The 26,020-nt window shown below is 41.3% G+C and overlaps 1 protein-coding gene across 3 annotated transcripts in view; it reads left to right on the top strand.

Moving 5' to 3' along the window:
- The window catches only part of LOC124151406 (ATP-binding cassette sub-family C member 5-like), a 69,612-nt gene that overhangs the window by 18,059 nt on the left and 25,533 nt on the right, over positions 1-26,020 (top strand). For all 3 annotated transcript variants that reach the window (XM_046523843.2, XM_046523844.2, XM_046523842.2), the window contains exons 2-11: positions 10,390-10,505; positions 14,882-15,061; positions 16,259-16,406; positions 16,893-17,040; positions 18,223-18,308; positions 18,570-18,743; positions 19,078-19,140; positions 20,913-20,997; positions 22,086-22,234; positions 23,702-23,809. In XM_046523843.2, coding sequence (XP_046379799.2) covers positions 10,429-10,505; positions 14,882-15,061; positions 16,259-16,406; positions 16,893-17,040; positions 18,223-18,308; positions 18,570-18,743; positions 19,078-19,140; positions 20,913-20,997; positions 22,086-22,234; positions 23,702-23,809 — 1,218 coding nt within the window. In that variant the 5' untranslated portion in view covers positions 10,390-10,428. The remainder of the gene's footprint in view (positions 1-10,389; positions 10,506-14,881; positions 15,062-16,258; positions 16,407-16,892; positions 17,041-18,222; positions 18,309-18,569; positions 18,744-19,077; positions 19,141-20,912; positions 20,998-22,085; positions 22,235-23,701; positions 23,810-26,020) is intronic.

Raw genomic sequence — 26,020 nt, 5'->3', positions numbered from 1 at the left:
CTATTATTGAAAAATGCAACCCAATATTTATGTTTACATGCACCAAGTGCACCAAATTTTTGTGTGACCAACCCTTACTTTGACCACACAGTATCGACCATTGAACACGCTCTGTACCTCGAGGCATTATTTGCCATACTACCACATGACTAATTGCTGTGTTACCTGAATGTGTAATTCATGACACATAACAGTGTCATCGGAGATCTCACATTTTACTTTTTGGGACTAGTTTAAGCATCTATGTTTTAAATTTGATAAATTTGTGGGATCAATGATCAACCTGTTTTCATGCCAACATGCACCTGGTGTGACTAGGTTTTCATGCCAACATACACCTGGTGCAACTAGGTTTTCATGCCAACATGCACCTGGTGCAACTAGGTTTTCATGCCAACATGCACCTGGTGCAACAAGCCTTTTTTCATGCCAACATGCACCTGGTTCAACTAGGTTTTCATGCCAACATGCACCTGGTGCAACTAGGTTTTCATGCCAACATGCACCTGGTGCAACTAGGTTTTTTTCATGCCAACATGCACACGGTGAAACTAGGTTTTCATGCCACCATGCACCTGGTGCAACTAGGTTTTCATGCCAACATGCACCTGGTGCAACTAGATTTTTTTTATGCAGACATGCACCTGGTGTGACTAGGTTTTCATGCCACCATGCACCTGGTGCAACTAGCTTTTCATGCCAACATGCACCTGGTGCAACTAGATTTTTTTTTATGCCAACAGCACCTGGTGCAACTAGCTTTTCATGCCGACATGCACCTGGTGCAACTAGATTTTCTATGCCAACAGCACCTGGTGTGACTAGGTTTTCATGCCAACATGCACCTGGTGCAACTAGCTTTCCATGCCAACATGCACCTGGTGCAACTAGATTTTTTAATGCCAACAGCACCTGGTGCAACTAGGTTTTCATGCCAAATAGCACCTGGTGCAACTAGGTTTTCATGCCACCATGCACCTGGTGCAACTAGGTTTTCATGCCAACATGCACCTGGTGCAACAAGCCTTTTTTCATGCCAACATGCACCTGGTGCAACTAGGTTTTCATGCCAACATGTACCTGGTGCAACTAGGTTTTCATGCCAACATGCACCTGGTGCAACTAGCTTTTCATGCCAAATAGCACCTGGTGCAACTAGGTTTTCATGCCAACATGCACCTGGTGCAACTAGGTTTTCATGCCAACATGCATCTGGTGCAACTAGATTTTTTTTATGCCAACAGCACCTGGTGTGACTAGGTTTTCATGCCACCATGCACCTGGTGCAACTAGCTTTTCATGTCAACATGCACCTGGTGCAACTAGATTTTTTTTATGCCAACAGCACCTGGTGCAACTAGCTTTTCATGCCAACATGCACCTGGTGCAACTAGATTTTCTATGCCAACAGCACCTGGTGTGACTAGGTTTTCATGCCAACATGCACGTGGTGCAACTAGCTTTCCATGCCAACATGCACCTGGTGCAACTAGATTTTTTAATGCCAACAGCACCTGGTGCAACTAGGTTTTCATGCCAACATGCACCTGGTGCAACTAGGTTTTCATGCCAACATGCACCTGGTGCAACTAGCTTTATTTATGCCAACATGCACCTGGTGCAACTAGCTTTTTGTGCCAACATGCACCTGGTGCAACTAGCTTTTCAGGCCACCTTGCACCTGGTGCAACTAGCTTTTCATGCCAAATAGCACCTGGTGCAACTAGGTTTTCATGCCAACATGCACCTGGTGCAAATCAAGTTCCTTAAGTCGTTCCTGGTGAGCATTTGGTGTCTAGAATGAGAGGGGTATGAAAGGGGTTCTATCATACTTCCATGTCAGAATGAAGAGATCTAGTTGGGACACGTGATCTAGATAAAATACTATGTATCCTGCCTTGGAGGGAAATACTTTTTTGAGTTGGAGAATCAATCCCTTATACCCCACCATGAAGAAAACAGAATACGCGTGGATTTTCGAATGGAATAATAAAGCCCTTATACCTAGCTTCAAAGCAAAAAAACACACGCTTTTTCTTAGTGAATGAAAGTCCTGTGACACAGCACAAGTTAATCTCAACTCAATCGAAGAGCTGCTTTCTTTCTCGTTTCAATCTGTTTTTATTCTTTTACAATGGCAGATTGAAATATGTCAGTTAGATAAATTCGTTGTAGCAGTATCATGAGGGGTACATGGGGTTTTATGTGTCCGTTGTTAGGTTTTATACCACTCGCCTCTGGCTTGTGGTATTAAACCTAACACGGGACACATAACTGCATAAACACCCCTTGTAATACTGCTACAACTTAAAGTATTACTCATTGGATAATATCTGGTGTTTTAATTCAGAATTAAGTCAAAATTCATACTGTCTACCCTAAAATGAAATTATGAAATTTATTATGACAGGGTTTTATCTGGACCTGCTCAGATGCCAAAATTCAGCCCCAAGTCTGTAAAATTTACCAATTTGAATGTAAAAAATCCCAATTTCTCAGAATTTACAAAAATAAACACATGAAAAAAATCTAATTTTGAACAATATCATGATATTTTTCCCAATTTACTTAGTTTGTAAACCTTAATAAATCCTTCTTTGAAGAACATACTCCCTGTCAACTGACCTAGTTTAGATGGTGTTCAAGATAATTTTATATAAGCCTTAACTCTCAGATATATCTTTGAGATCTATGGACTTGTTTTCATAATTATTTCGTTCTTCATTCATAAATAAGAAAGCAATTTTCCGTAAAAGCACCCAAGGGCAACCGGTCTCCATTTCCTTTTGAAGCCTACTCAAAATATGGAATGTTTTCTTAACAAAGAATAATCATCTCCTTTTCTCAATTTTGATTAAATATAGCCACATTCAATGCAGGGATGGATATAGTCAACATGTTCAAGAGAGCATACAAACGCTTTTGGGCCCTGATGACCTAAAAATAGGTCAGGGCTCCACCCTAGCCAACACAAATAGTTTACCCAAGTCCTCTATAGATGTGTAGACTTTTGACACTCTATTATTAGTCATGCTTCAAATGCTTTCATTACTTAAGGGGGCAGAACCCACATGTATGTATTGAATTTTTCAATTTGATTGTATTAGATGGGTGGATTCTATATTAATGTCTGTGTGCAGCAAACTCCTTATAAACCTGGTAGCACACATTTGGATCAGAAGGTAATAGTATTGTGTCTATTGTGGGACTCCTAAATTATGAATGTGATTCAATAATGATGTGTTTGCTGAAATTTAAAATTCTGTTATTTTCCTTCATAAATTTTGGAGTGTGGCTGTGATTGTGTGGAAATTCTTGTTTTGTTTAGAATGTCATGAATAACTATGCTTTGAAACGTGTATATTTTGTTTCTTTTATTATGAATATAATGAGAATTTGGCTGTGTTATTAATTCAATTATTTTACTTATAAATATGATGTATGTTTAGTTTTGGATTATGTTACCTGTGAAGACTCGGGTTGGAATACTGGTCTTCAGAAACCCATGCTTGCCATTTGAGGTGACTATACTTATCGTATGAGGCCAATAATTGATCGGGGGTTCAGGCTTGCTGACTTGGTTAATACATGTCATCATGTCCCAATTGTGTGGATCAATGCTCATGATGTCAATCACTAGATTGTCTGGTCCAGACACACTTATTTTCTGACCCCCGTCATATATCTGGATTACTGCTGAGTGTGGTTAAACAACAAACAAACAATTTTTATAGCATATGATTATGTAAATAAGTATGAGTATACGTGGGTATTTTTCTTTTTAATCTATCAACTTTTATGAGTGTTCGTTTGTTGTTTAACGCCGCACTCAGCAATATTCCAGCTATATGATGGCGGTCTGTTATTAATCCATTCAGGACCAGACAATCAACTTAGCTGAATATTTCAGTGCTTAAGTTTCAAATTAAGCTAAAACTTTACTTAGGACGAATCCACACATGAGCAATGATCCACACATGACCAAGGATCCACACACGAGCAAGGATCCACACACGAGCAAGGATCCACACACAAGCAAGGATCCACACACAAGCAAGGATCCACACACGAGCAGGGATCCACACATGTGCAGGGATCCACACACCAGCAAGGATCCACACACGAGCAAGGATCCACACACGAGCAAGGATCAACACACGAGCAAGGATCCACACACGAGCAGGGATCCACACATGAGCAAGGATCCACACACGAACAAGGCTCCACACATGTGCAAGGATCCACACACGAGCAAGGATCCACACACGAGCAGTGATCCACACACGAGCAGTGATCCACACACGAGCAGTGATCCACACACGAGCAGGGATCCACACACGAGCAGGGATCCACACACTAGCAAGGATCCACACACGAGCAGGGATCCACACACGAGCAAGGATCCACACACGAGCAGGGATCCACACACGAGCAAGGATCCACACACGAGCAGGGATCCACACACTAGCAAGGATCCACACACGAGCAGGGATCCACACACGAGCAAGGATCCACACACGAGCAAGGATTCACACACGAGCAAGGATCCATACACGAACAGGGATCCGCACACAAACAGGGATCCACACACGAACAAGGATCCACACACGAGCAGGGATCCACACATGAGCAAGGATCCACACACGAGCAGGGATCCACACACGAACAAGGATCCACACACGAACAAGGATCCACACATGTTCAAGGATCCACACATGTGCAAGGATCCACACATGAGGAAGGATCCACACACGAGGAAGGATCCACACATGAGCAAGGATCCACACACGAACAAGGATCCACACATGTGCAAGGATCCACACACGAGCAGGGATCCACACACGAACAAGGATCCACACATGTGCAAGGATCCACACATGTGCAAGGATCCACACATGAGGAAGGATCCACACATGAGCAAGGATCCACACACGAGCAAGGATCCATATCACTGGGGCACAACATATTGACACACATGCCCAGGATCCATATCACTGGGGCACAACATATTGACACACATGCCCAGGATCCATATCACTGAGGCACAACATATTGACAAAAATGACCAGGATCCATATCTCTGTGGCACAACATATTGACAGACATGACCAGGATCCATATCACTGGGGCACAACATATTGACACACATGACCAGGATCCCTATCATTGAGGCCCAACATATTGACACACATGACCAGGATCCCTATCATTGGGGCCCAACATATTGACACACGTGACCAGGATCCCTATCACTGGGGCACAACATATTGACACACATGACCAGGATCCATATCACTGGGGCACAACATATTGACACACATGACAAGGATCCCTATCACTGGGGCACAATATACTGACACATGACCAGGATCCATATCACTGGGGCACAACATATTGACACACATGACCAGGATCCCTATCACTGGGGCACAACATATTGACACACATGACCAGGATCCATATCACTGGGGCACAACATATTGACACACATGACCAGGATCCATATCACTGGGGCACAACATATTGACACACATGACCAGGATCGACATCACTGGGGCCCAACATATTGACACACATGACCAGGATCCCTATCACTGGGGCCCAACATATTGACACACATGACCAGGATCCCTATCACTGGGGCACAACATATTGACACACATGACCAGGATCCATATCACTGGGGCACAACATATTGACACACATGACCAGGATCCCTATCACTGGGGCACAACATATTGACACATGACCAGGATCCCTATCATTGGGGCCCAACATATTGACACACATGACCAGGATCCATATCACTGGGGCCCAACATATTGACACACATGACCAGGATCCATATCACTGGGGCCCAACATATTGACACACATGACCAGGATCCCTATCACTGGGGCACAACATATTGACACACATGACCAGGATCCATATCACTGGGGCACAACATATTGACACACATGACAAGGATCCCTATCATTGGGGCCCAACATATTGACACACATTAGCAAGGATCCATATCATTGGGGCCTAACATATTGACACACATGACAAGGATCCATATCATTGGGGCCCAACATATTGACACACATTAGCAAGGATCCATATCATTGGGGCACAACATATTGACACATATGACAAGGATCCATATCATTGGGGCCCAACATATTGACACACATGACCAGGATCCATATCACTGAGGCACAACATATTGACACACATGACCAGGATCCATATCACTGGGGCACAACATATTGACACACATGACCAGGATCCACGACTTAAAGGGGTTTCAGGGTTGTTGGGTACATGGTTCCTCATTACACAACAGGTCTGAAATTAGTTTCCTGGTATCAATACAAATTGTCCAAATGTAGTTTTAGAGCCCATGCTTGCTGTAAAAGGCGACTATGCTTGTTGTAAGAGGCGACTAACGGGATCGGGTGGTCAGGCTCGCTGACTTGGTTGATGCAGGTCAGCGATCCCAATTGCGTTGATCGATGCTCATGATGTCAATCACTGGATTGTCTGGTCCAGATTTGATTATTTATAGCTGAAATATTGCTGAGTGCAGTGTTAAACAACAAACAAACAAAATGTAGTTTTCCTTACACTGACATATAAAACCAATATTTCAAACCTTGCTCACTCATCTGAGAGAGTTCTGTGTTCTGCTGCTGCATGATCTAACCTAATGGCGTAATTTATGTTGTCTTGCCTCCATGTCAGAATGTTGAGATCTGATTGGTTCATGTGATGTATCTTTTTTGAGAAGGGAAATAAATTTCTGAGTGGGAGAATAAATCCCTTAAACCCTGCCATGAAGAAAACAGGCTGCATGTGTTTTTCTGAGTGGGAGAATAAATCCCTAATACACCGTTATGAAGCAAAAAGCTGCACGTTGTTTACAAGTCAATAAAAATCATGTGACAGTGCACAAGTTAATCTCAGCTCAGGATCCATATCACTGGGGCACAACATATTGACACACATGACCAGGATCCCTATCACTGGGGCACAACATATTGACACACATGACCAGGATCCATATCACTGGGGCACAACATATTGACACACATGACCAGGATCCCTATCACTGGGGCACAACATATTGACACATGACCAGGATCCCTATCATTGGGGCCCAACATATTGACACACATGACCAGGATCCATATCACTGGGGCCCAACATATTGACACACATGACCAGGATCCATATCACTGGGGCCCAACATATTGACACACATGACCAGGATCCCTATCACTGGGGCACAACATATTGACACACATGACCAGGATCCATATCACTGGGGCACAACATATTGACACACATGACAAGGATCCCTATCATTGGGGCCCAACATATTGACACACATTAGCAAGGATCCATATCATTGGGGCCTAACATATTGACACACATGACAAGGATCCATATCATTGGGGCCCAACATATTGACACACATTAGCAAGGATCCATATCATTGGGGCACAACATATTGACACATATGACAAGGATCCATATCATTGGGGCCCAACATATTGACACACATGACCAGGATCCATATCACTGAGGCACAACATATTGACACACATGACCAGGATCCATATCACTGGGGCACAACATATTGACACACATGACCAGGATCCCTATCACTGGGGCACAACATATTGACACACATGGCCAGGATCCCTATCACTGGGGCACAACATATTGACACACATGACCAGGATCGACATCACTGGGGCACAACATATTGACACACATGACCAGGATCCCTATCACTGGGGCACAACATATTGACACACATGACCAGGATCGACATCACTGGGGCACAACATATTGACACACATGACCTGGATCCCTATCACTGGGGCACAACATATTGACACACATGACCAGGATCGACATCACTGGGGCACAACATATTGACACACATGACCAGGATCCATATCACTGGGGCACAACATATTGACACACATGACCAGGATCCATATCACTGGGGCACAACATATTGACACACATGACCATGATACATTTCACTGGGGCACAATATACTGACACATGACCAGGTTCCATATCACTGGGGCACAACATATTGACACACATGACCAGGATCCCTATCACTGGGGCCAAACATATTGACACACATGACCAGGATCCCTATCACTGGGGCACAACATATTGACACATATGACCAGGATCCATATCACTGAGGCACAACATATTGACACACATGACCAGGATCCATATCACTGGGGCACAACATACTGACACACATGACAAGGATCCATTGCTGTAAAAACATAAAAGGAACATGTGCACGTAATCGTAAAGCCCAAGAAAGCATGACAAATTACACGTAACACAGGGATTAGTGATATGGTATGGTAAATAAAGCTAAGAGGTAGTGGGTGTGTTCAAAGATCGATGTTGTGTGGAAAAGTAAGGGTAAGTCAGACACAAATTTGAATTTTTTCACGTGTACTTGGTGCCTGTAGATATAAATATCAGGTTGCATTATTAATATTAGGTTGCAATGGCGGCTGTTTTATAAAGCTAATGGATCCCTGCTCAACAATCATGTCCTTCAGTAGATCACCTGACTAAAAGTCAAATGAACTTGTGACATTGTGTGTTGTCTCCCACCCTTCTGTCATTACTTTGTACATTTTCGACATCTTTTTTATCCCTGCTGTGGTTTCTCTAACAGAATTAGGATAACAAAATTGAAAATGCCTCTTTGGTTTATTACTCAGGCAGTTCTGCCTGCATTATTAGGAACTGTGATATGCAGTAAATACCTGGTATGCGAAATAATAAGTATTATTTACCCATGCACAGTATGATTTACCCGAAGTCTCTGTACAGTGTTATTTACACTATGTTTCTGTACAGTATTATTTATGCTATGTCTGTATACAGTGTTATTTACCCTGTCTGTGTACAGTGTTATTTACCCTATGTCTGTATACAGTGTTATTTACCCTGTCTGTGTACAGTGTTATTTACCCTATGTCTGTATACAGTGTTATTTACCCTGTCTGTGTACAGTGTTATTTACCCTATGTCTGTATACAGTGTTATTTACCCTGTCTGTGTACAGTGTTATTTACCCTATGTCTGTATACAGTGTTATTTACCCTGTCTGTGTACAGTATTATTTTTGCTATGTCTGTATTCAGTGTTATTTACACTATGTTTCTGTACAGTATTATTTTTGCTATGTCTGTATACAGTGTTATTTACCCTGTCTGTGTACAGTGTTATTTACCCTATGTCTGTTTACAGTGTTATTTACCCTGTCTGTGTACAGTATTATTTACACTATGTTTCTGTACAGTTTTATTTACCCTATGTCTGTGTACAGTACTATTTACTCTGTGTACAGTATTATTTACGCTATGTCTGTATGCAGTGTTATTTACCCTATATCTGTGTAAAGTATTATTTACCCTGTGTCTTTATACAGTATTATTTACCCTATGTCTCTGTAAGTATTATTTACAGAGAGGACAAGTTAGCTTACTTGTATTTGACAAGTCCAGTAATTTATACATTCAGTGAAACTATTCTGATAATTTCACAGAGAATATCATTTCTCTGCCGTAATAAAACCCTGGATTTGTAACCCCTGATATGAATTGGTAGTTCATTTTAATATCAGATTCTGAAGAATGCCAGAGTGAAAGTTGAATAAGTGGAAAAGTTAAGATTTAATCTTTTCTGATAGCATGGCACTGGACTTGTATCCGATTGCTTGCTTGGGTGTCCAATTTTTGAAATCTGAAAAAACTACAAGCATGTTTGCTATTTCATTTCGATTTCATTAAAGCAGCAATTATGTAATGTACTTTCAACTGCCCCAATGCACTTTAAAAGTACTATGGTGCCTGTAAGTTTAGCTGAGAGAATGGTGATTTATTGCAAGGGGGATGGGATGGGAGGTGGTAGGGGGATGGGAGGTGTGGGGGGGGGGGAGGCAGTTGGATTGGTCTTAGGTCTGTATTATGTTTTGCAGACCCCCTCTTTTTTCATGCCCCCCCAAAAAACATGTAACATTTTTTCTTGACGTCCCTCAATAATTATCCCACATTTATAACTTTTTTATTTGAATCATTAGAACTGCGTGTTTGTTTTCTTGCCCCCATCCCTGATATTGTTGTCATAAATCTTTACAGTATCCCCACAACCCCTCCATAATGACCGGTCCCTAGTGCCTGCTGACATTTTCCTAAGAACAGCTTAAGGCTGGTGCTTTTAATTGCTGGCTGAATTAATGTTTTCCTGCTTGGTTTATCAGTTGTTGAATCAAGCAATACTTAAGGAAATAATTTCAGTTTGTTAAAAAGTTCCACATTGAAAGTGAAACTCCTTGTTTGCTTCCAGAGAGACTAGATGCTGCAGCTTGGCTTGGAGTAAGATGGTATGGATGTACCGACAGAAAAAAAGAATTCTGGTAGGACGTTTCGACGCTCAATCAGTCAGTCATTCGAACGATATGGGTAATTATGTTTTAGTTGAATATTTAATCCTACAACGTGTGCCAACAGGGCATCAATGTGACATTTGGATGTAAATTATTTATGAGACAATGATGAAGAAGAGACAATACATTGTAACCATGGGAACTGATGCATATGCTGATACCATCTCTGCCCTTAAAGGGGGACTCATGTGCACTACATGGATGGCCTGCCAAGATTCTGTTGACATTTGAAGCAAACAGTTACTTTAGACGAACAGAAAGCAGTCCTATGGCACGACTTAAAGGGGTTTCAGGGTTGTTGGGTACATGGTTCCTCATTACACAACAGGTCTGAAATTAGTTTCCTGGTATCAATACAAATTGTCCAAATGTAGTTTTAGAGCCCATGCTTGCTGTAAAAGGCGACTATGCTTGTTGTAAGAGGCGACTAACGGGATCGGGTGGTCAGGCTCGCTGACTTGGTTGATGCATGTCAGCGATCCCAATTGCGTTGATCGATGCTCATGATGTCAATCACTGGATTGTCTGGTCCAGATTTGATTATTTATAGCTGAAATATTGCTGAGTGCAGTGTTAAACAACAAACAAACAAAATGTAGTTTTCCTTACACTGACATATAAAACCAATATTTCAAACCTTGCTCACTCATCTGAGAGAGTTCTGTGTTCTGCTGCTGCATGATCTAACCTAATGGCGTAATTTATGTTGTCTTGCCTCCATGTCAGAATGTTGAGATCTGATTGGTTCATGTGATGTATCTTTTTTGAGAAGGGAAATAAATTTCTGAGTGGGAGAATAAATCCCTTAAACCCTGCCATGAAGAAAACAGGCTGCATGTGTTTTTCTGAGTGGGAGAATAAATCCCTAATACACCGCTATGAAGCAAAAAGCTGCACGTTGTTTACAAGTCAATAAAAATCATGTGACAGTGCACAAGTTAATCTCAGTTCAATTGAACGTCTGGTTTATATCAATTTTCAATTTGTTTTAATTCTTATACAATGGCAGATTGAAACGTGTTGTCAAGATAAATTCCTTGTAGCAGTATCACTCGGGGTATGTGGTGTAATGTGTCTTACCTGTCTTCTGGTATAGAACCACACATAGGACTCATAAAACCACATGTACCCCTCGTGATACTGCTACAACTTCTATAGTCTCTAGGGGGTGGTCGGGTAGCCTAGTGGTTAAAGCGTTGGCTCGTCACGCCGAAGACCCGGGTTCGATTCCCGACATGGGTACAATGTGTGAAGCCCATTTCTGGTGTCCCCCGCCGTGATATTGCTGGAATATTGCTAAAAGCGGCGTAAAACCATACTCACTCACTCCCTCACTCTATAGTCTCTAAACAATCAGAGATTGAAAATGTCTGTGCTATCATTCTGAAGATACATGTTATGCCTGTATGATTTAAGTCCAAGGTAAGGAATGTAAACCATGCAATCATCCTGTCCTTCATGTTTTGGGGTTCAGTGTTTAAATTTTATGTACACAGCCTTTTTCAATACTGTAAATCTGGAAATTTATGTGTCTCCAAATTAATACGACTGCTGATCCCTTTAAATGACATTGTTGTGTACTTGTTACAACTGCTGCTTCATAAACCGTGTTTGTGTTTATATTCATTGGTATTTCCGCTATCCAAAGTGTGCAGTGAGACTGTCTTATTGTTGACAGTCATTTGGAGACATAAATGCGAAGTTAATTAATGCGAGCAAAGACACTCGCATTTTCACACTCACGTTAATTTCAAGATTTACAGTAAATGAATCAATGAGTGAGTATCAGGGTTCTTCTAATATGTCCACCTGTTTCTCAGAAGGGTCAGATTGAGCAATGTGTTGAGAGGCTTATGCAAGTTTGAAGTAATATTATGTGGGTTTTATTCTCTTCAGTTTATGAGATTCTTCTGAAAGCAATTTCGTAGAAGATATATCTATATTCAAATATAGACCAATGCCCTGAGGGACTATACTCCACACAACTGTTCACCTTGATCCTTTATGCATAATGTGTCTCTTCCGGAATTTAGCTTGGAAACTTTTGAAGTTGTCGCTATGGAATTCTTTTTCCTTTTTTTTTCGGTTTTAATAACTGACGGTCCAAATCTGTTTCCTGTTCCTTCACGTTTCTATTGGATGAAAAACTTCGGGGATAAATTTTAATCATACAATAAATCTAACAAACATGTATTAAACAGTCCCTGACCATATCCTCTTGTGAAGATCCGGAATAGAATTGATCATCAGCTGAAAGAGGCGACTATGCTTGTCTTAAGAGGTGACTAACGGGATCTGGTGGTCAAGCTCGCTGATTTGGTTGATGCATGTCATCGATCCCAATTTCGTGGATCGATGCTCATGATGTCAATCACTGGATTGTCTGGTCCAAACTTGATTATTTACAGACCACAAAGTAAACAACAAACACACACATTTATCATGGCTAGTTCCTACTCATTTTTTTCATCTTCCTGAGGCAAGGGAGTTAACTGACTTCATAAGTCGAGTTTCCACCATTGATGAATTAGGATGGAATTTCTGGGCTCGATCATAGCGCCACCAGTGGCAGTTACGAGTTATGTCCCTTCTATTGACCAATCAGATTCTATCTCTCAAATGACTTGCATTTGCTTCAAACAAAATGGCTGTGCCCAGTCAAGAATATCTGATCGATAATCAAGACCTTTATTGTGTAAATGGGTCTTACCCCGCACAGTGCATCAAATCACTTGAGCGCCTTTGTTGAAAACATGGAAATATTTGGAAATTTTTTATTGACGCCCAGTTGACGGCACAAATGCTTTGCAAATCCTGCAATCGACCGAATTCTGCACGGCAGTCGCCATGTTGGTTATGAACTGAATGTCAAACATAAAGTCAGTTTAGCAAGGGTTGAAACTGGACTTTTAAGTCAGTTAACTCCCTTGCTTCAGGAAGATGCATTCTTTTGGCGACAATGATTTCAAGAAATGACCCCAGGTTTTGCCCTTTAGGAGTATGGTTGATGAAATTACATGCTTGGACATTTTGACTTGTTAACAATTATTATTCCATCTATATAAATGAAACATGAATCTATAGCCTGATTAATATTGTTTTTATTTAAACAAACCTGGAAAGTGTGCCCCAAGTCGGCACCAAGTGTCAGTAATAATTCCCACTTTGGAAGTTAGCATTTCCCCGTTGATGCCATTATGTGTACAACTAATGTTAATGTGGAGGTGTCTTGTATTAATAATGAGGAAGAATGAGGAATGAATAGGTAACATTGTTGCAGTGACTTCATCATTAAGATTTGATGTTAAATACTTTTTGAAATGGAAATAAGGCCTTTGAACAAAGTAATTATTTTTCCCAATTTGTCTGCCAAGGATACTTTGTTTGGAATCCCTAGATAAATCTCAGAAAAGTCATTAGGAACCCAATGGCCCTACAGGACACAAGATCTTTTATACTTGAAGCACTTAATTGTTGTTTCAAAGAAATGTCCCTACATTGCTCAAATGTGGACTAACCATTGTCACCTTCTCATTGTGATTGGATTCTTGGGAGTGTGGGATAACTGGTAGTAATGCAGCTGTTCATATCAAGTGTCACCCGACGATATTGCTGCAATATTGTGACCTCGCTCGCTCACTCTGTGTTTGAAATAAGGGCCTGCCCATTGGCCCGTGGCAGGTAGATCTCGTGTCGGGCCTGTAGTTTCAACGTTGTATGGGTCCTTGTGGCCTGCAGTTAATTTATGTGTCGATTTATTTGTCACAATAAGATGCAGTGTTTTAAATGAGGGCTTCAATAGTTTAGTAGAGGCCTGCAGTTTCTATAGTCTGTGAGTTTTGATGGCAGCCTGGTAATTTGTTTGTTTCGAACACACTTGCTCACTCACTCACTCACTCACTCACTCACTCACTCACTCACTCCCATCCACCCACCCACCCACTCACTCACTCACTCACTCACTCACTCACTCACTCACTCACTCACTCAGCAATCGGTTTGATACCCATGATTTACCACGGCTATTTTCCTACTAATCTTTTCATCTTCCCCGATGTAAGGGAGTTAAGTGACTTTTAAGTCGAGTTTCCACCCTTCCCGAATTAGGATGGAATTTCTGGGCTCGATCGTAGCACCACCAGTGGCAGTTACGAGTTATTCCCCTTCTATGTCCCTCCTATTGACCAATCAGATTCCATCTCTCAAATGATTTGCTTCAAACAAAATGGTTGTGCCTAGTCAAGACGATCTGATCGATAATCAAGACCTTTATTGTGTAATTGGGCTCACTCACTCACTCACTCACTCACTCACTCACTCACTCACTCACTCACCACCCAACCACCCACCCAACAACTCACTCATTCACAAATCCTTCTTCCTTTCCTGCAGAATTCGAGACCTGGGTTTCGACAAGGTGCCGATCACCTACAGCAGCTTGCTGTCCCTGGCGACATGCTCGTGGCTCACCCCCATCATGCTGGCCCTCTGTCGACGGGGGGGCGGCGGTCTGACCTCCGTGCTCCGCCTGCAGTGGTGGCCAGAAGACACAACCCAGCACAACATCGACTTGTACGTCACAAATCAATTGTTTAATTATTGTTGTTGCTATTTTGTTATGGAATTATTTTTTTAAGTTTTGAAAATATTATATGCAATATTGCTGTCAAGGGAAAAGCTATGTCTATTGAAACATACCATTACTAATTCAGGTCACTGGAAGGTAGGGAAAGCATTAAAAGAATAGGGGGAAGTATTTGGTTTAGTCATCCATCAATTGTACTCCAACGCTTCAGGATGAACCTTTGAGCACAGTATGACAGGAAAAGGGGGTATATATTTTAACATCCATTTACGCTCAGCAGATATGCTCAGAAAGTGACAAACTACGTACAAACATTCCAAGCCACAATAAAACCCTTAAAAAAACCTCATTTTTGGAAAAATCGAATCCAAATCCGAAACAAAATATTTCCCCAAACTGTCATATCAACAGTTATCATTGGTTAAGATATAAAACTATGCAAACAAATAAGCATAGCATCCCAGATTTATATTTTTGGTTAGATGTTAATATGGTTTATGTGGTCATAAAACCACTGGAATTTTTGAAAGTGAGAAGAATTCATTCACTGATAAAAAAGGCAAATTTATTAGAATTTATTACCCATAGAGTTAGACAATAACTGAGATTATAAAATCATTTGTGCTGTTAGTGTAAATATTACTTGACGCACACCAATGTATTGTTTTTTTTCATCCAGATGTCATTGTTGACGTCATTTGAGTCTTAATATGATTTAAGGTTGGAATGACTTCATACTAGAAACGACATCATGCATGTCATCGTATCCCAATTGTGCAAGTCGATGCTCATGATGTCAATCACTGGATTGTCTCGTCCAGACTCGATATTTTACAGACTGCCGTCATATAGCTGGAATATTGCTGAGTGCAGCTTTAAACAACAATCAAACAAACAAACAAAACATAGAATGCATGACCATGCATACTTTATAAGCACTGTAGCATCTGTGACTACTTAACAGGGCATCTGGCATACCAAAAGGGAGTTGTCACCCTGGTAGTATTACCTAACAACTTAGAACACTGTTGGTGCACGCCTGTCTTATAGTGTCAGTTGTTTAAGCTCTATATAAGTATAGGTTCATGATTCAGGTATATCCAGGGAAACATCATTGCTGTTGTTTTGTATTTAAATCATTGAAATCGGTTTCATTAGAATTCTGAATTATCTCCCTTGACCAGGTTGGAGGAATGCTGGAAGGCAGAGTTGAAGACTCACGGCGAGGAGAAAGCATCACTCGGCCGTGCAATCCGGGCAGCTTTCAAACAGAGACTCATCTGCTCACAAATCCTTGTTGTCATATCCATGGTGCTCTCCTTCGTTGCTTCTGTGAGTAAGAGATCGGGGTATAGACACATCGTGTTATCCGAGTCAATGATTTCATACATTGTGCTTCATGCTGTAGGATCTGTATTTAATAATTCAAGGCATTTTGATGTCATGAATCTCTCTGTTATGAATGTACAAGAGAGATGTTTTAAAAGTGTTTTCAATGAGTTGAAGTGTTTGTCACTGTGGTGATTTCTCCAAATAAGTCATGTTCTCAGGGACAGTTTCTACACTTGTAGATGTGATGACACATTAGTAAACTTGTTGTCAAGTCCTTGAAGATATGTTACGATGTAGTGGTGGCTGTGGGGTTTGTTTATGGGTTTGTCTAGTGAGAGTCGAGGAACCACTGCCTAAGGGGTTGTTCCTCCAGTGGAAACAGTTTCAGGGGATAAAACACCTCAAAGAAGCATTTCAGAGGAGGTTCAAAACTGTTATTATCCTTTTTCAGTCCCCTTTGAAAAGTTTTCTCCATATTGTTTCCAGGCTTGCATCTTGCGTCTGCTCTTGGACCATGTGTCGTCTGCTGCCCCAGTCATGGCAGACGGGGCGGCCATTGTGGTGGGCCTCATTTTATGTGAAGTGTGCCGGAGCCTCACCTTCTCCTGTGCCTGGACGTACAACTACTGGAATGGTAGGTCCACTGTTGTGTTTCGGTATGGCTGGTAGGGGTTATAAAGTAGTGATCTTGACAGTGAAGTTCCCCCTTTATGTATGTAGAGGAGGACAGCCTCTCTTCTAGTGGTAGAGCTTCTGCCCAGAGACTGGTCGACATGGACATGTCGCTATATAAGTGCAAAAATCTTGGACGCGACATTAACCCCATTTCACCTCACCTCACCTAGAGGGACCACAGGCGACCATAGCGTCGAAGGTGCCGCAATTCGCTGTGCAGAGTTGTGTCCCTTAGGCACGCCAGAAACCTATGATAACGAGTTTCAATCCCTGTTCGCCTGGTAGGGGTTATAAAGTAGTGATCCTGATGTACGTACACAGTGAAGTACCCCACCCTCCATGTACCTTGAGGGGGACTTCCTCTCTTCTGGTGGTAGAGCTTCTGCCCGGAGAGCGGAAGGTGTGGGGTTCGATAATCGGCCGCGTCGTACCAAAAAATATTCAAAGATGGTACTTGTTGTTACCCAGTCTGGCGCTCGGCATTCAGGGGCTAAAACAAGGACTGGTCGGCTCGGAGTCAGTATACTGTGTCTGAGCGGGGTATTCATGTTAAACTGCGGCATGGTATCTCAGTGGGCTAGCACTATAAATAGGCATCAGTCCGGACTAGTACAAGCAGCCACACACACACACATACACACACACATGCATGCATTTCGCTATATAAGTGCTATGATCTTGGACGCGACGTTAAACTCCATTTCACCACACCTCACCTCACCTCACCTCACCTCACCTCACCTCACCTCACCTAGTGGGAGCACAGGCGGCCATGTTGTCTAATGTGCTGCAATTCGCTATGCAGAGTTGTGTCCCTTAGACATGCCAGAAACCTATGATAATGAGTTTCAATGCCTGTTCGCACTGATTATGTTTCTAGGTTTGTCAGCACCATACCTGTGCTCGTGGGTTTCACCAAAGTGGTAAACGTCAAAGACCTGCATCACTCCGGGCTTTCCTCCCTCTTTAAGCTGACACCCTGTGATATTTCTGGAATACTATTCAAAACACCGTTAAACCAAACTCACTCACTCCTCATGTACCTGGGCAATCTACTACACGAATCACTGTCTCGTACTTTTCCTTGTAGATTTCATGAACACCATGTATTTCGTTACATTAGGTAAATTGTATTTTTCAGGGATGAAAGTCAGAAGTGCCACCATGGGTCTCTTATACAAAAAAATACTCAGACTGAAGAGTCTTAAAGACAAAAAGATTGGTGAAGTATGTTTTTTGTCGGTGTTGACAAGTCGAATTTGCTCAAATTATTATGTACAGTTTCTTTACAAGATCTTGCTAACACAGTGTACAATTGTTAGGTTTCGCGAAATTAATTAACATGATTCATCTCTCAATTCAAGAGTGTAATATTTCATATATTTGATTCAAATAAATTGTGAAAACACAACCACCATTCAAGCGAGATCTATATGCTGTTATATTTAACTTAAGTTGTTTCTGTAATTATGAACATATTTTTTTCAGCTAGTCAATTTATTCAGCAATGATGGTCAACGTTTTTTTGAGGTGATGGTAAATGGCCCATTTATCATGTCTGGACCAATCATATTCATCGCAGGATCGGTATACCTTGGCTTTCTGATTGGCCCCTGGGCTCTGATAGGATGCGCTACCTATGTTATATTCTTTATTGTGTTGGTAAGCTATTTCTCTGTAAAACCAAGATCAATGATTTACTGATTTATGATTAATTCAAGTTATATTTATTGTGAGTTAAATTCTAACATCACTTCAAAATAGATTAAGATTTACAGAAGTAGTAAATGTATTTCTCCAGGCAACACAAGATAAGATTTTCACATTATTTTTATCTGTTAACAATTTTTGCTTTTTTATTTTATTAAATTCTGAAATAATGCATTGCCTTGTACTCATGTGTGTTCGAAAACTTGTTAAAAAAGTGAATATGATCACTATTTTATCTGTGTTTTATTTACGTGTTCTCAGCCTGGTGTTTTAATTTGTGTTACAGAAGTTTGTCGCTGATTTGAATGGATACTTTAGACAAAAAGCTGTCACACTTACAGGAGAAAGGGTAAGCTGGACACAGTCCAAACAATCAAATAGAACAATTCGTGAATTGGATGCCAGTGTATGCCAATGCAATCAGAGATCAGATTACAAAACTTCAAAACCAGTATTAGCCAATCATATGCCCGGATTCTTTAATAGGACACTAGTGCAAGTCAGTGAGAAACATGGGGATAGGGTCCAATGAAAACAATGAAATGTCAGAATACAGGAATATTATGAAAGTGTTCATTAAATGTCTGAATACCACTGAATATTGGGCTAGGACACCAATATTAGCCAATGAAATGCCAGAATACTTGCATGGCATGCCAGTCTAAATTTAATGTCTGAGTATAACTAAATAGAGGGTAGGACACCAGTGTCAGCTAATCATATGTCTGAATACTATTGAATGTCGGGCTAGGACAATGTTAGCCAATCATATGTCTGAATACTATTGAACGTCGGGCTAGGACAAAGTTAGCCAATCATATGTCTGAATACTATTGAATGACTCTCAGCCAACCAGTCCTTATTTTAGCCCCGAGATACCATGCCACAGTTTAACATGAATACCCCGCTCAGACACAATATACTGACTCCGAGCCGACCAGTCCTTGTTTTAGCCTTTGTGACGAGCGCTAGTGAGGGCAACAGCAAGTACAGTCAAAGCTTGTTATCCCGAACCCCGTTATCTCAAATGTATTCTACGGTCCAAATTGCCTCACTAAATAAATTTGCCTGCTTATCTTGCATTAGAGATAAAAATACATGGTGCTATCTTGAATCTTGGACTTGATCCCAACCGTGACTTCACTATTAAATTTGTTCCCTTATCTCAAAGTTGGGGGGCGGTCAGGTAGCCTAGTGGTTAAAGTGTTCGCTCGTCACGCCGAAGACCCAGGTTCGAATCCCGACATAGGTACAATGTGTGAAGCTCATTTCTAGTGTCCCCCGCCGTGATATTGCTGGAATATTGCTAAAAGCGGCGTAAAACCAAACTCACTCACTCACTCACTCAAAGTTGACATTTGCCACATGAACAGTTTTGAGAAGCGCAAGTATGGTGCCTTTCCCCACACGTCTAATGTCACTGTTCACGTACAGTGCAATTTAAGCCAATAGTACAACCAATTAAATCCAATTGTAATGTAATCTTTATTGGCAAGTAAATCATTGTGAGTAGACATGAGTAAAACCATGGCGGAACTTCCTAAAAGATAATCAAAGTCGGACTAAAGGAATCAAAGCCGTGTGATGCTATTCACAATATCCCCACTGGAAGTTAACAAACTTGAGACTTGATTGACACGTTGCTGTTTTTGTCAAGTGGACAGACTAACTAGTGATTGCTGCTTAGTGTAATCAGGTACTTATACACTGTATATGAACTGTCGCTATTGGTAATCATTAATCAACTGGTCATTACATACGCATACTGTGTACTTACTTTCTTATGTATGCAATTGTATTGCTATGTTTCTATAATACTCTTACTTGATATCTCTGGATGTTCAGCCTTGTTATCTCGAATGTTCGGATATCTCGAAGTTACAACACGGTCCCGCGAGGTTCGAGACTACGAGGTGTGACCGTGTGTATCAACATCTTTTGGTGTGATGCTGCTCTGAGATTGTACCACGGCCTTCTCTCTTCGAGCAGATGCTGTATTCCTCACACAACAATCTTTGGGACAATAATCTCAGCAACTTGAATCATGTATAAGCTGTATTTTTAACCTACTTCGTGAAATCATCTGTTGAATATTTGTCTCATCTCTGATCTACTTTCCAGGTGAGCCTGATGACTGAAGTGTTGACCTGTATGAAACTTATCAAGATGAATGCATGGGAAAATGCGTTTTTTGGCAGAATCAGCAGTAAGTTATGTGATGTGTGTATACTTATGCTCATGATGTCAATCACTGGATTGTCTGGTCCATACTTGATTATCTAGGGACTGTCATCATATAGCTGGGATATTGCTGAATTTGGCGTTAAACAACAAACTTGACTTTATGTAACAAATGTTATATTTGGGATAACACTTTCTGAGTAAAGTACAGATTCTCAGACTTTTTTTATAATATATATTTTTGGGGGGGTTGAGTCCCGTCTGGGATTCGAACACACACTGCCAGAGTGAGGCACCTAATTGCCAGTTTGTGTTCAAACTCAACTTGATATTTGTTCCTGGAAAAGTACTTTTTGAAAGCTTAAAATTAAGATTGTGTCGTATGTAATCACATGTTTAGTGACCGCCTCCGTGGTCTTGTGGTAGAGCGTCCGCCCGGAGAGCGGAAGGCTTCAGGGTTCGATCCCGGGCCGCGTCATACAAAAAGACGTTAAAAGATTGTACTTGTTGTTACCCTGTCTGGCGCTCGGCATTAAGGGGCTAAAACAAGGACTGGTCGGCTCGGAGTCAGTATACTGTGTCTGAGTGGGGTATTCATGTTAAACTGCGGCATGGTATCTCAGTGAGCTAGCACTATAAATCGGCATCAGTCCGGACTAGTACAAGCAGCCACACACACACATACACGTGCATGCACGTCGCTATATAAGTGCAATAATCTTGGACGCGACGTTAAACCCAATTTCACCTCACCTCACATGTTTAGTATGACATGACAATAGCGATGAAAACATAACTATAGGCATGTGTGGACTGCATTATGCCTTGAACAGATGAATGAACAGATGTATGACATGTACAGACATTTACGTTGATGAAATTCTGATGAAATTCGGGTTCAATTCCCGACATTGGTACAATGTGTGAAGCCCATTTCTGGTTTTTCCCCGCGTGATATTGCTGGATTATTGCTAAATGCGGCATAAAATCATTTTCAAGAAACATAACTCCAATTGACAGACAAATCAGAAATTAATATTCCTAAACAGCCTGATTTCTGAGGTTTTCTAGTAATTTTGTACATTGTCGATCATTACATTAAACATTTTTCAGATAAGCGTCTTGAGGAACAGAGGGCTCTGGAACACGCTTACTTCCTGCAGAGCGTGATGACATCACTAGTTCCCATGATTCCCGTGGTGGCCTCCGTGTTCATGTTCCTTTCGTACATCATGGCGGGCAATAATCTCACAGCCACACAGGTAATGAGCGATCTCAGGAGATTTGATTCGAAACTGTTTCAGTTACAAAATGTCAGCCGTGAGAAATGACTGCTCCAGAGATGTGTTCAGCGGCTTTATCAGTCATTTGGATTCAAGACCGCCTCACTAGAGGTAGTGAAGCCTCCCTCCATGTACCCTGAGGGGGACCGCCTCTCTTCTCGCGGTAGAGCGGAAGGTCCGGGGTTCGATCCCTGGCCGTGTCACACCAAAAGACGTTAAAAGATGGTACTTGTTGTTACCCTGTCTGGCGCTCGGCATTAAGGGGCTAAAACAAGGACTGGTCGGCGCGAGTCAGTATACTGTGTCTGAGTGCGGTATTCATGTTAAACTGTGGCATGGTATCTCGGTGGGCTAGCACTATAAATCTGCATCAGTCCGGACTAGTACAAGCAGCCACACACACACATACACTTTCATGCACGTTGCTATATAAGTGCAATAATTTTGGACGCGACGTTAAACTCAATTTCACCTCACCTCATTTGGATTCCTGTCAGTCAAGTAAGATATGTGACCCTTGTGGAGAGTCTGGATACATGAAGTCCCTCCAAATCCATATTTATTGTAAGAGACATTTGAAATGAAGATGGGATTTTTACAAAGTGATCAAGTCTTGTGGTTAAAGCGGTTGCTCAACACGCCTATTCCCCACATGCGTACAAAGTGTTTAGCTAATTTCTGGTGTCCCCCTGTCGTGATATTGCTGGCATATTGCTAAAAGCAGTTTAAAATCATACTCACTCACACTTGTACCCAACCTGAAAGGGTGGGGGTATTAGAGTCGAAGTCAGGGGTATTAGCAGTGTTCCTGTTGGGTTTTGAAACTGACGTCCTGGTGGACTGGCAACTCATGGGGACTGGTAATTTTTAGTCAGTCGCAACTTTCAACAAATAAATGCAATGACGTCATCTCTGAAGTAACTTAGTTAGATTTACACATCATTCACACGAAGTTCAGTCACAATTTTCTCGTTTTTGTTTTGGTATTCGAGACTAAGTCACTACAAATATATATTTAACCTCAAAGCAAAGCGAAATTTTCTTTCCTTGCACAAAAAATAGACAACAGGAAACTCTGATGGTAACAGACAAGCTGACTTTGTTCGAAAAATATACTGAATATCACCAATGTTTTGTTCAACAACAAAGATGTATAAGGTACTTTATTTGCCAGTCCAAAGGGACTTGCGGTCACATGAATTACCGGTCCAAGCCTAATTTTACCAGTAAAAAACTGGTAATTACCGGTAAATGGGAACACTGTATTAGTTAGCCCTGCTTACTTTTTGCCTTGTTTCTTTTGCTTTTAATCACTGGTTTGTCTGGCCCAGACTCAATAATGTGTGGGCCACAGTGATATTGATGGAATATTGCTGTCTGCTGCTTGAAGCAGCATTCACTCACTCTGATGATGCAACAGTCTATTTATGGCGGTGTTCATTCCAGGCGTTCACCCTCATCTCCGTCCTGTACTCCATCAGCCTCTCCCTGGCTCTGATGGCCCACGGTCTGCGCACGCTGGCCGAGGCGTCCGTGTCTACGGGCAGATACAAGGTAGGCTAGAATCAGATATACCAAAACATTTCATAGATTCATAGAGGACATTTCATGTGTCGAGTGAAATATCATGTTATCATGTTTCTCTCATCGAGTGAAGCGGGGAAAGGAGATATTTTCACGAGTATTTTCATCCTCGTCCTACGAGTTAAATGAAATTAATAGTTTATAGCGAAACATTTTCAAGAGAATAACAAGAGGCATGAAGCGATATTAACTCCATAAATGATCATCTGTCATTATTTTGCCTTGTCATTTAACAGCCATACCTTCCCTACTTTAGGGAGCAAGATTTCCAAAGTGTTAAACATCTAAGACCTACATCACTTTGAGGTTTCCTCCCAAATTAAGCTACACATGATATACCGTATTTCCTCTATTAGAAGCCGGGCCTCTAATGGACGCCGGGTCAATTTTGTGTTTGTAGATATCAGTAGATATATCTCAATCAATTCTCGAAGTCCGTAGTTGAATCTTATTCGTGACGATTTGGGACATTCGTGGTCATAGTGAAATGGGGGTATTGATAGATGCCTGGCCTCTAATTGACACCAGGTCAAAGGCTTGTCTGAAATAAATAGAAGCCCGGGCATCTAATAGAGGAAATACGGTATCTGGAATACTGTTCAAAGTACTCCCTACTCCTAGTCCCAATTCTCAGGATAATGATTTCACAACATAGAACACACAGTTCACTTTGAATGTAGCTGGTAAGCCAATATTTAGGTTTTGAGATTTTTAGGATGGGCATCGAATGCTCAATAACATCTGAAAATCTGAAAACACCTGACATTGTAATTAAGAACAGATCCTGGTACATTTCTCTACACACTCCAACCATTGAGACAGACATGATGGCACTTTTGGGAAACTATGCGTTGAGATACAATGGAGGATGTCGTATGTTTCCATGACAACTAAATAAATTATTTTGTGTTTGTGGAGTTATATATCTAAAGCACAGTGTGCACACTTTATGTAAATCTCTTATGTGGATTTACACTGTATGCACACAGGTTTTGGTGTTTATACCTCCATAAACAAAGAAGATATTGAAGTCAATTCTGAAACAACTTAACATTTGCTTTCTCTAAATTGTTTGATAGGCATTACTTAGAAGTTGACGGATGACAAGGTAGACACAATTTTATGGATAACAACTTCTTTAATACTGTGAAAAGCGACGTTTCGGTATAGATCCTTATACTGTGGGAGGCTTTTCCTATGAACGGGAGGGCGATGCGGAAGGGCGCTGATTTGGGTTAAGGGTCGAGCCCAAAACCAAACCAAACGAGCCATCACCTTTCTTCTGCTGACCCCAAGGCTGAGATCTAACACTTCCGCCAAATCTTCACCCACTTCAACAATTATCCACCCAATCTCATCGACAAAGTCATCGCCTCTGTACTCCATCCCACACCTAGACCTGCGACCCTTAAACCCGAATCTGCGCCCTTCCGCATCGCCCTCCCGTTCATAGAAAAAGCCTCCCACATCATCAGTTTGCTTTCTCTGTTATCAACCTGTAATTAATCTTAAGACCGCATATATTTCCTATTTTACCTCTCAATGTTTGAGTCTGGGCACATGGTCAATAGTGGTGTAACGATTTGGCGATGCAGTATTGTATCACGATACAAGTCCCTCGATACAATACATTGATTGACATTACGACCCCTGTATCACACGATACATATGATACATTTCATGACCCGTAAAAGGCGGCTATGCTTGTCGTAAGAGGTGACTGATGGGATCAGGTGGTCAGACTTGCTGACTTGGTTGATGCAAGTCATTGTATCCCAATTGCATAGATCGATGCTCATGATGTCAATCACTGGATTGTCTGGTACAGGCTCTAATATTTACAGACTGACATCATATAGCAGAAATATTGCTGAGTGCGGCATTAAACAACAAACAAACAAACATTTCATGACAAGTTGTATTGACGTAAGACATGTGAATAGTAACAGAAACTGTTCAACCACCAGTTTTTGCATGAGTTTGACATAAACAGCATCACTGTCACAGTGCCCTCTACTAATATGTTTCTTCCCTACAATAATCCATCTTTGATTTCTGAATTTAAAAATAAACTGTTCAGCAGTTATTCACCTGCAAAATGAAACAATATCAACTTGTGAAATATAAGTACTGTATGGGGATATGAATCGTATCGCACCCATAGTATCAGGATATGTGTCG

The sequence above is a fragment of the Haliotis rufescens genome, unplaced genomic scaffold (assembly GCF_023055435.1).
Source record: "Haliotis rufescens isolate VD_foot unplaced genomic scaffold, xgHalRufe1.0.p SCAF_9, whole genome shotgun sequence".
NCBI lineage: Eukaryota > Metazoa > Mollusca > Gastropoda > Lepetellida > Haliotidae > Haliotis > Haliotis rufescens.
This window is presented reverse-complemented; position numbering and strand designations above follow the sequence as displayed.